The sequence below is a fragment of the Nyctereutes procyonoides genome, unplaced genomic scaffold (genome assembly GCF_905146905.1).
Source record: "Nyctereutes procyonoides isolate TBG_1078 unplaced genomic scaffold, NYPRO_anot_genome, whole genome shotgun sequence".
Lineage (NCBI taxonomy): Eukaryota > Metazoa > Chordata > Mammalia > Carnivora > Canidae > Nyctereutes > Nyctereutes procyonoides.
In genome coordinates, this window is record NW_026575042.1 from 44443525 (window position 1) to 44455898 (window position 12374).

Consider the following 12374-nt stretch of genomic DNA (forward strand, 5'->3'; position numbering starts at 1 on the left):
GGTTAATGTATGGGATCTTTTTGAGGTAATGGAAATTATTTCACTACAGATAAGGAAATGAATACTTTAAGGTCAATAATGTCACACTGGTTTTCTAGTCACTTAGCACCAAAAGCCTTAATCCTAATTGTGAGTTTAAAATGGAATGAGACTTTGGAATTGGGAGAGAAGTTAGTAGATGGTTTTTGCTTTGAACAGAATTCTCACATGCACAGTGAAGCAGAACTGGTTTATTAAAAAATTAAATGAAGGTGTGTGGGTGGCCCAGTTGGTTGGGCATCTCTCAGGGCATGGTCCCTAGGTCCTGGGATCGAGTCCCACACTGGGCTCCACACAGGGAGCCTGCTTCTCTCTCTGCCTATATCGCTACCTCTCTCTGTGTGTCTCTCATGAATAAATAAATAAAATCTTGAAGAAAAATTAAACAAATGAGTAGTCTCCAAGCTAATTTTATTTGAAAGAAGGGAAAAAATAGTTTAAAATAATGTATCATACCATGCATTTTATTGCTTTCTATGAATTCTTCATCATCTTTGTTTACTTTCTCAGGGTGGTTAGAGTATGTTTTGATGTTGTCATCTATGTACCAGGATTCATTTTCATCAAAAACAAAAAACAGAAGGGAGAATTCCAATTTTAATATGGGATGGAAGAATTCCGTGTAATGTCTCCGGCAAACAATCAGTGTGCCAATTAATCCACTATAGAGATCCTGAAAACAAGCAAAAACTTCAGTCATCCTCATGATGTAAGTCAGCATCTCAGAGAACTGGGACCTTGGGAATTTTAAGAGGACTCATTTAAATAATGGGCTTTGCCTACCATAGTGCTGTTGGGTCAGTCACTTTCCACTTGTAGTTAAATTGGACTCATGATGAGTAGTAGGTAGGTCGAATGGGTGATGCTGAAGTAATAGAAATGTGTGCCGGAGCCAAATATTGACTCAGCTAGTGAGCAGCCATTTAAAAGAACCCCAAATGAATAGTGCTGATTTGCCTATTCCATAAATCAAACACTATGCCAGTCTCTAAAAATCCAGAGATGAATCAAACAAAGCCCCTGCCCTCCAGGAACTCAGGCTAGTAGAGGAAATAGAGGATGGAAGAAATGAATCACTTGTTGCGATGGGAGGAATACAGAGGAGAAAGACCATAGTTGACAAATCTATGAGAAGTTTGGTTTGGCTGGGTGTCAGCAATGGCAGATTAAGTCTGGAAGAGCCTTTGAGCCATATCATGTTCAGGAATTTTAGATTTTATCTTATGGGTCATAGGTAGCCATTGAAAAATTGAACATGGCATGGCAGCAGATTTGCATTTTAGGCCAGTCATCTTGGTAGTGGAGTGAAAGAAGGATTGAAGGAGGAAGAGGCTGGAGCCTGGGAGGCCATTGCAGTAGTGAGGCAAATTATAAGAACCTGATCTATGGAGATAGAAAGAATAGACTATTATATGTAGGTGTCTGAATTGCCTGTCTGAGCCAGGGGGGAGAATTAGATACTTCATATCCAGGGTTCTAGATTGAACAAATGAGTAGATTTGGAATTTATGGTGCTACTTATTGCAATAGGAAATACAAGAGGCGGAGGATGATCTCAATTCCATGTTAGAATTGTTGTATTTCCAGTGCTGGTGGGACATGCTGGTGGAGATGATCAGTAGGCTGGTGTATAGAAGTCCTGGAGAGAGATTTGGACTCAAGATTTAATTCTGCAAAAGAATCTTGGAACAAGTTCTGATTTGCAGTTGTTGAGTGTTTTGGTGGCTTTGAAATATTCAATCAAGTAGCTTTAGTTGTGCTGGATTGACTACTGAGATCAACACTTTTATTATCATACAATAACAGAGCTCTGAAATCATGTACCTCAGCTCTTTGGTTTAATGTATTTTTACGTCAAAAGGGAGGTGAAATACTTTTATATTAATATATTCATATTAATCATAGATTCATATTTGGTTTGATTAATGTTTGATTCTGTTACCCATAATCAGCAGTCATAGGGTTAATATGTTTATAACTCTATCCTTAAAAAGAAACAAACCAAAAAATGAAACCAAAGTGAATTGTAGAGAAGCTTACTTTGCTGGGATTTTAAGATAGAATTGGATCATAGGAAAACTCTAATCTCATCTTTCCTCAACTGTGTGTCTATCTTGGGGATTTTCACAAAACATAAATGATTTAAAGTTTACCTTAACTTGATCCACAGTTGAATAGTAAGCCCATGGAATACAAGCAGAATCCTCTATTCCAGCTGCAGCTCTGTCTGGGATCTTCCATGTGTAAATGCGAGTTTTACCTAGATTAAATTAATCGAGTGTTAACACATCAGGTTACATTTGGTACATATTTGATATACATATAAATATACACAGTAAGCCTTGATAACCAGTGACCTAGAAACTGGAAATGTCAAGGTAATTAGTTTTATTTTTTATTTTTATTTATTTATTTATTTATTGGTAATTAGTTTTAAAAAGTAGTGGAACTCAAAATTCCTTTCAGGAATTCAGTTTTTAGACAAACTGTAAGACTTATTTATTTATTTATTTATTTATTTATTTATTTATTTATTTTTAAGACATACTTTTAGATCTTCTTTGTCAGTTATGAATTACCTAGCCATGACACACGTACAATACCACCAAACCAGGAGGTGGCAATATCAATATTATAATTTGAAAGAACTTTGTGACACATCTTTTTTTTAGCTTGAAGTATGTTTCTGTAAAACACTGTCTTCAGCTGTCAAGTGATGTCCCCTAGTCACGTGTGCAAGTCTTCTCTGTGCTTATACCTGGACTGCCCGGAGTAATTCCCGTGCTATACCAGGGCCTTCCTTTTCTCCTTTTTCAATATTATCCCTAGTGATTCCACAATTCCTGGTGAGGAGCCCTTAGACCTTGTGATCTCTGGGGTCACTGACTCATCACAGTGACCCCCTCTCTGGTCTGTCCCATTCTGTCATACCATACACTGTTTCGTCACAGCTCTGTCAAATATAGGACACTGCCATACCCTGGACCTTGACACTTGAAGATAGCTAGTGGCTCCACCCTTCCAATTTGTCAAGGCCTTTACTGTCTTCCATTTGCTGTGGGCTCTTCTCCAGGCCGATCTCTGCTTCCAGTCTTCTTAGAGTTTTGTCCAAGTTTGTCCAACTTGACTTTTAGCTGTGGGCACTCACCATCCACTCCATTTACATAGGCCTCACTGTTACATATTCATGCTGTCAGACTTTCATTAGCCAGAGTCTGACAAATGCTTTCTAGACAATCAAGCAGGACAGGAAGGGTGGTTTCAAGGGATGTGATAAGACTTTTTCCTCAGATTCTCCATCTTACCTACCCCTACCTCATCACCCTTTTTCTAAGCAGAACATTTCACTGAGAATATGAAGCATAGACTCACCACCTGAACATTATCATCTCTTCATCTATACTCTTAACTTCATAAACCAAAAAAATAACATTTCCTTCTCTTCCATTCCCCAGCCTGCTCAGCCACCCATAGCAGACTCCCAAAACCTTAGCACTGTCCTTGACTCCTCCTTCCCTAACATTCCCTTCCCTTCCCTTTCCTTGTAGATGCATGGAGACATACACACAGATACACCTCCCTGCATGCCCTCTTAACCACCATCCATTTGGAAAGAATGTCTCTCTGATGATAACAGTCATTTGTAGAAAGCCTATAATGCTTAATAAAATGCAACCCCTCTCCCTGCATGAGTACCTGGTAAAGTTGGAATAACTGTAGAATTGTCTGTTTTCACCCCATGGGCATGTATTGAGTAGGGCCTTGTGGCCATATTTTTAAAGGTAATTTTAATTTTATCTCCAACATCTCCACGAAGTTGTGGACCTGGCAAAAGTAAGAAAGAAGAGTGGCTTATATCTATCAGATGCAAAATTCTAACTCAGTAATGGAAGCAAATATCAGGTAACTTTCTTAGCATTAAGGCCAGAGTCTATTCCCCCCCCCCCCCCCAATTTTGGCTTCATACTATACTACTCTTGGATTTACACCTGGCCTCAGAAGATTCAGAATAAAAACACTAGTAATGGTTGCCTCTATAAATGGAAACCCAGGGTGCATCTCTCATCAAGAGTCCTATGGGAGGTTTTGGCCTAAAAGTCCCCTGCAGGTCAATGCCCTAATCTTGGTGAGTCAACTATGACCCTACCCTGGCCAAGAGTCATTGTATAGCCCTTGCTCTCATTTCTCAGCATTTGGACTTCCAGACCTTCTTGAGTGTGAGTTTATGGCAGTACTGCATTTGGAAGAGTGGGTGGGGCCACCCCCTCCCATTTCTACCCTCTCTCTAGCCAATCTTAGCTTGTCTGCTGCTAAGAGAATTTCTGAGACCCAGCAACAATGCCATTCTCCCTCGCATGTCTTCTTCCAGGGGTTGAGGATGGCAAGCCCCAGGGTACTCTGTTAGTACAGAGGGGCTGGGAATGATGTCCCTTGCACTTGGTAATCTTGAAGAAATTTCCCAAGACCAATGTTGGTCAAATTCTTAGACATTCTCTCTTAAAAGGATTTCTGAAAAAAGGAAAGCAACTCTTCCATGCCTTGTGTACGGCAACAATTTTTCTTTTCTATATTTCCTTGTCTATATGTACTTTTATTTCTTGGAGTTAATCACTCACATGGCTATTTTAAAGACAAATAGCTATGACTTGGGAGGGGGAGATGGGCAGAATAACAGGGAGACTCTAAGATTTTCATTAGAAAATAATTTCTAGGAATTTCACCAAAACTATAGGCATCAATTTGACGAACACCAAATGCATACAATTTCATTAGTATATGGGATAATGCTTTGTTTCTAAGAGAGGTAAGCAATATTTTTATTATGCCATATTCTTTAGTAAGTATAGGCTTCTTGTTTTTATTGTATAACTTTTATTTTTATTTGAATACCTTTGACAATGAACTGGGAAGTTAAACCTGTGGACTTGTACTCTTATTGCACATAGTATCACATCGCTACCCCACACCGATGATTAAAGTACCTAGAATTCCCAGATGTTCTTCTCTATTTTCTCTCTTCACAGGAACTCTGAACGTGCTGTCCATGTACCGCCGGTACACAACTTTCTTGTACTTGGAGCCTATGTAAAACTCTTTCTTATCTAAAAATGCATTCGAAACACTTAAACAAAACAGACACATGACTAAGGTTAGTATCTGTCTCAAAGGAAGTTGAAGTTGAGTTTTAAATTTTGAATAAAAATACAGTTTTCATTTAAGTAATTATGCTAATTTTAATAGTACTCTCCTATTTCAGCAAGAAAGAATAAGACTTTAGAAACAGAAAGATTTGGTAGAAAGTGCTTCTAGGTGGGAGCAAAGCCATCTGAGACCTGGTGCTGACTCTGCCACTAGCTAAAATGACCTCCAGCTAGTCATTGACCAGTGGTCCCTCAGTTTCCTCACCCCTAAAATGAAGTAGGAGATGACATGATCTCTAAGGTTTCTCTGCAGCTCCAAAATTCTGAGCCCAGATCTCATGGATGAAGAATTCCCTGCTTGATGTAGTATTTCTGGTTTATAAGAGCTGAAATGGCCCTGTGTTTCCAGCCACTCCCTTTCCCTAAAGTTTGCATTGACTCCTCATGGCTCCTGTAGACGCTTGACTATTTTACTTCCATCACTTGAAATAACCTTTTACTCTTCTATGCTACAAATCATACTCCCTGTCACAGTCAAACTAACCAGCTAACCTTAGCTTAGCTACAGGTTACCAGGCATGTTGTACATCCCAGATCTGAACACATGTCCATCCCAATCTCTCAAATCATATCCATGTTGTATAAGATGAGGGAGGGGAAAGTGGTTGGAAAGATCTTCTAGAAGTATCTAGTGATACTGCTCTACATGTAGTTTCTGAAGCTCCAGAACTGATGCACTTATATTTATTCACAATGAACTTATTTTTAACACTTCCATAATGTACATGTAATTGGTGGTTTTGAAGCATATTTTCTCTATAAGTTCTTGGACAGAGCCCATATCTACTTCACTGCCCTCAAGAATTTAAAATATTCTTCACACATGATAGTTTTAAGAATGCAAAAGAATGGATTACTGAACTGATAAGGAAATCTCTGGAGGAAAGATAAGATAAGCAGCAAACAGCTGGTTAGGAAAATAATATTTTAGCTTTGAATATAGGCATTAATTTTTGTTTAAGTTTGAAAATCGATAGCAAGATAATGGCACGTGAATATAAGAAGATAATCCAACAGAAAAGAAAGTAAGATGAGTGACTATAAAGAATCAAATGAAGGGGCAGCCTGGGTGGCTCAGGGGTTTAGCGCCATCTTCAGCCCAGGCTGTGATCCTGGAGACCCAGGATCGAGTCCCACATCAGGCTCCCTGCACGGAGCCTGCTTCTCCCTCTGCCTGTGTCTCTGCCTCTCTCTCTCTCTGTGTGTATTCTCATGAGTAAATAAATAAATCTTTATTAAAAAAAAGAATCAAATGAGGGAGATGGAAATTTTCCTATGAGAAAATTGTGAGAACAGAGATTAATAAGGAAAGGTTCCCAGCTGGGAAGCATTTTGTCATTGTTCTGTTGTTACTGCTTAACGCAACTGTTTGTTTTCCTAAAATTTAGCCTAATTCTTAATTCTCTGAAAGAGAAAACTTAAAATTGGGAATCAGAGTCTAGATAATTACTTTTGTTCTTGTAAGAGATGCAACTCCCGTTCCCATTCTCTACTTGGAGAATAATCCCATTCCACCTCCACTGCTGCAATGTAGTAGAACCTCTCTGACCCGTAGTGGCCTACATGGGCAGACCGTTGCTTGCATTTGTTCACTGTGTATTTTTGCTTCATGCCTCCTGTGTAGTGATCGGTTGTTAGGCATTCAACGTCAAAAGTCCCTGGAATGGTAGATAAGAAAGCATGTCACTCCTTTGCTCAGCTCCTTCTATGGCTCCTCAACTCACTCAGAATGAACACTAAAGTCCTTAACATGGTTTGGTTAGATGATCACATCAGCTACCACTCACACTGCTCCAGTCACAGAGGCTTCTTTGCTGTTCTTAGAACAAGTCAAGTATGTGCCTACTTTAGGGCCTTTGCATGTGCTGTTTCCTCTGCCTGGAACACTCTTCCCCAAAATATCCATATAGTTCACATCTTTACTTCATTTAGCCTCCTGGTTAATTGTCACCATCTCAGAGAATTCTTACTCACCTTCCCACATCAGTCACTAGCCCCTTTTCTGCCATTTTTCTTTGTAGTACTGATAACCCTACTTGCTATATATATTAATATGCTTGCTTTTGTCTGTGTCCCTGCACTAGAATTTCCATTTCACAAGAGCAGTTTATCATTTTTGTTTCACTCTTCTATTTATACTTGTCTAATGAATAATGGAAGAGATGACATAGGTCTTGTTTTATGTTGCAGTGGCATAGAATGAACCAGATAGGGCCTGAAGCAAGTTAGCATGTTTCATGTTTTGGTTAAAGTTCTTTCTTTTTTGTTTTAGTTTGCTTTACTCATTCAGAACAAGGCCTATAGGTATCTCTCATTTTGCATGGCTATATTTCTAGTATAGGACACTCAATTGCAAACCACCAACAAGCCAACACTACATGTAAGCTGCAGAGAGATGACAAAAAGTTTAACCGCAGAGCTGTTAGGAAAGTCATTCCTTTTCTAGTCTGATTTGCCAGCTATCTTTAAAATGACCATAATTTAAAAAGAGAACAGTTTGAGGATTCTACTATGTGGAAATGGGAGAAACCACAGTTTACTCTTCACTTGTTACTCCTTTCCTCTCAACAGGAAGGAAATGGACCTATCTGGCACATACTTAGCTAATAGTGGCCCAGATGTGCTCTTCAAGGGAAGGAAGGGCATTTGGGAGACTTGGGGAAGAGATGAGTTTATCACCCAACACAAAATTTTAAACCAAAATGACATGAATTGATTCAATGGAGACTTGTCTTGACTTTAAAGAAATATACCTGGAGTATCAGGCTGCATTACGAGTGTAGTACTTGTTTGAGGGAAGAGGTTTGCTGTGTCTCTTCTTTCTCCTTTTGACAGATATGTGTTTCCTGTAAAGTAAATCCCATGTACATCAGCCTCATTTCCAGCACTGAATAAGTACCACACAACTGAATCTCCTCGGCACATGTTGAGACCAGGCTGATTCCCGTACATGAATCCATTAATGGCTGTAAAGTTGGAAAATGATATTTTAAAAGTGGTTTACCTTATGTTCTGCTACATGACAACCTCCCAGATTTTCCAGAGCCAACTTTGTTTATTTAATTTTTGAAAGACTCATTCATGCCTGCCCCACCTCTTTATGTGTCAGGAGTGTCTCTGCAACTCCTTGCTGTACCCAGCAACCCCAGAACAGTTCCTGACTGGAAGGGGAAGAGCCAAATGTGGGGTTCTTAAAGTTTTTCACTGTTCTTCCCAGCTAGCCACTTCTTAGTTCTCTCAACAGTTATATTTGTAAGCACCCAAATGTATGAATAATAACAGCTATTCCTGGGCACTGTGGACTGGGAATGTGTTTGTCGCTTTGGATGGTAAATTCTCTGATTCATCTTGAATAACAGGTAAGAGTGAATACAGGAAGTGTTCTCTCACTGCTATGACTAATAGGTAATAGTCTCAACTTCTCCAAAATGCAAAAATGCAAACCCAAAAGGAATATTTTAATGATTGCGACTAGTATTGATCCAATTAGAAAAACAACATCAGGGGATCCCTGGGTGGCGCAGTGGTTTAGCGCCTGCCTTTGGCCCAGGGCGCGATCCTGGAGACCCGGGATCGAATCCCATATCGGGCTCCCGGTGCATGGAGCCTGCTTCTCCTTCTGCCTATGCCTCTGCCTCTCTCTCTCTCTGTGACTATCATAAATAAATAAAAATAAAAAATAAAAATATTCTATGTTTTAAAAAAAAAAAAAAAAAAAAGAAAAACAACATCAGTCTGTAACCCAACTTTACATTTGTTTCTTCTTACTACTACAGTGATTTTTACATGTAGGCCATTAACAGTGTGGACATTCTGAACAATTAGCTTACTGTCTCTAGACCTTTAGAATTACCCTGGGAACTAAATAGAAAATCTGGTGCTAGGTTTTTAATGAAGTAAATATTCCTGGAGGTTACCCTGAGCACTTAAAAAATAGTTTTAACAGTTTTAATAAAACTCCCAGGGGATTCTAATTTGTAGACAAGGGTGAGAATCTTTGAAGTTCATTGAAAACAGAGACCGTATCTTTCCTCATATTGAATAATAAAATGAAGCTGTCACCATTGAACCACAGGCAAGACATGCATCTAATCCAGTAGTTCTCAAACTTAAGCAAGTATCACAATGATGTAGAGGGTTTGTTAAATAGAGATTGCTAGCCCCACACATAAAGTTTTTGATCCGGGCAGCCCCAGTGGCGCAGCGGTTTAGTACTGCCTGCAGCCCAGGGTGTGATCCTGGAGACCCAGGATTGAGTCCCACTTCAGGCTCCCTGCATGGAACCTGTTTCTCCCTCTGCCTGTGTCTCTGCCCCTCTCTCTCTGAATAAATAAATTTAAAAACTTAAAAAAAATAAAAAATAAAGTTTCTGATTCAACAGGTAGGAGTTGGGGCCCAAGAATTTGCACTTCTAACGAGTCCCTGGGTGATGCTGAAACTGCTGATCCAGGGGCTACATTTTAAGGACCATGCATCTAATTGCTCTATTTTGTATGTTTTATTATTCTAGATTAAGCAAAATGAAGAATATTTGACTGATACCTTAAATATCAACATTACCCTCAAAGTTGTATTTAATCATTTATTGAAAATTAAGCAATGGGCAAAGCTATTAGCATTTTGGGTTTCATTGAAAGCATTCCACGTGCAGTACTGAAATAACCTAATATTGGCGGACGATTCATACTTACAGTGCATCTTATTGGATTCCTGAAAGTCTTCATCTTCCTTATTTACCAGATCAGGTGCAGTTGTAAACATTCTAATATTTTCATCCAGGAGTAAACTTTCATTCTCATCAAAGACTGTGGGAAACAGATAGAACTCCTTGTCTACATCTTTCTGTAAAACATGAACAATGAGGTGAAGATAGGATAAGCGAAGCAGAAAGACCTCCCTGTACACAATACTATTTGTGCACAAACTCACCAAAGGAAGGATAAGAAGTTTCCATTCCTCCTTGTAGATGGGGCTCGTGAAATAGTCCAGCTGACTACCAGAGTTTTCACTACTATCTGTGTAGAAGATTTTTGGTTCAACATGATCTAAGTCTCTCTTGGCACCTATAACTTTTGACTCCTTTCCCCACCTTCCTGCCAGTTCTGCCCAAACCAAGTGAACACACCAAAAACAATGATTAAGGTGGAGAGAATAGGTGCCTGTGCCAGAAATTAAGGAAAGTGACATCTGCGTTCATGAAAACTTGAAGAATTTCTGTAAGATAGGAACCATCTTAAGTAAAGACATAGCCTGCCAAATGAGGGGGGCCAGGAATTCACACAATCTCCAGTCATCTGGAAAAACATTCTCACTTCCTCTGCCCCTGTCCCTGGTGAAAAATAAGCAGGCAGAAATGCTATCTGGTCTATGAAATGTTTCAGTAGTTCAGAAGAAGGCAATCAGTCTAAGAAATCAAAGCATATGAGCCCCTAAAAACTAGATGCTCCCTCAGAGAAGAGAAAACTTTAGAGACTATTGCATGTCTTTCTTCTGAGATATTTTTTTCAGATGAGAAACATGATTATCAAACTTTTAAATATTTTTTTTATTCATTCATGAGAAACAGAGGGAGAAGGAGGCACCATGCAGGGAGCCCGATGTAGGACTTGATCCAGGGACTCCAGGATCACGGCCTTAGCTGAAGACAGACACTCAATCCCTGAGCCATCCAGATATCCCTGATTATCAGACTTTAAAAATCTAACTAAAGCAGAGACCTGAAGGTTAGATTCTAAAACTGAATCAGTGATGAAAATAATTTTTAAAAAATGTATTGATTGGTTTGAGAGAAAGAGAGAGTGGGGGTAGGGGCAGAGGGAGAGAGAGTCTCAAGCAAACTCTGTATGGAGAATGGAGCCTGATGCAGAACTTGATCCTATGACCCTGAGATCATGACGTGAGCTGAAACCAAGGGTCTGACACTTAATTGGCTATGCCACGCAGGCGCCCCTCTGATGGAGATAATTTTAAGAAATCAGAAGAAAAGATTCAAAGATGAAAAAAATATATATAGTAATGATTTCATAAGGAGAGACATTATAAAAGGGGAAGACATAATGATAATAAGTAATAGTGAAATGTTTACCACCATAAAGAGAAAATTCAGTTTCAAAAGCTTCACTGAAAACAAGCAAAAGTAGTCATAGAGATTTATGTTTAAAAATATTTTTGACAAGATTTTTAAATTTCAGGCATAGACAAGTTTCTACAATAAGTCATTTAAAAAGTATTATCACAAACATTGGACTTCTTTAGCACAATAAATGTTAGAAGAAGATGGAGTAGCATTTATGTTTTTGAGGGAAAACAGATTATGATACAAAAATTCTAAACCTAGCAAACAACAGAAATACATTCTCAGATGTGTAGGGATTCTAATTAGAGGACTGCTACAATCACTTGTATTCTGATCTATAGAGAAAACTTCAGTGAAAAGTTTACAGGCCATGTCTTCTGATCATAATGCAACAAAACTAAAAAGTACTAATAAAGGGACAAAAAGTCAATAAAATTAAAAAGATCGTATTTGATCTAAATAATCTTAGATCAGAGAGGAAGCAAACATGGATTACTAAATATTTAGTAAGCAATGTCCATGAGAACAAGGCATAATGTGTGGAATATAACTAAACATATAACCTAAGAGTCTGAAATATCTTTTAAATTTCTTTTAGGAAGAGGGAGAGTGCACAGACATGTGTGCACAGGAGTGAGAAGAGTGGAGGGGCACAGGAAGAGAGAGAATCTTGGCAGGCTGCACTCCCAGTGTGAAGCTTGACATGGGGTTGTCTCCATGACCCTGATATCATGACCGGAGTCAAAATCAAATTGGATGCTTAACCAACTGAGCCACACAGACACCCCTTAAATACTCTATTTTAACTGAAACCAAATAAAAATAAATGTTTTTAAATATCTGAAAATTTTAGAAAAATAAAATGAAAAAAGGAGAATGGAATTCATAAAGGCAAAAGCATAAATAAAAGTGTAATTAAAACACATTTTAAGAGACAAAAAGAAAAAAAAAGAAGAGAAAAATGCCAAACTACTTTTTTTTTTAAAAAAAAAATCACACAGTTGAAATAATTTTACAAGCGATTTCTTTCAAATCTCTAAGGAGTATATAATTCCTAT

At 38.5% G+C, this 12374-nt stretch overlaps 1 protein-coding gene across 5 annotated transcripts in view; it reads right to left on the bottom strand.

Annotated features, from left to right (window-relative positions):
- CP (ceruloplasmin) overlaps window positions 1-12374 on the bottom strand; it is a 66334-nt gene that overhangs the window by 18130 nt on the left and 35830 nt on the right. For all 5 annotated transcript variants that reach the window (XM_055320943.1, XM_055320944.1, XM_055320945.1 and 2 more), the window contains 7 exons: window positions 9932-10082; window positions 7994-8206; window positions 6691-6898; window positions 5022-5161; window positions 3736-3864; window positions 2193-2299; window positions 496-712 (listed from right to left, as the gene is read on the bottom strand). In XM_055320943.1, coding sequence (XP_055176918.1) covers window positions 496-712; window positions 2193-2299; window positions 3736-3864; window positions 5022-5161; window positions 6691-6898; window positions 7994-8206; window positions 9932-10082 — 1165 coding nt within the window. The remainder of the gene's footprint in view (window positions 1-495; window positions 713-2192; window positions 2300-3735; window positions 3865-5021; window positions 5162-6690; window positions 6899-7993; window positions 8207-9931; window positions 10083-12374) is intronic.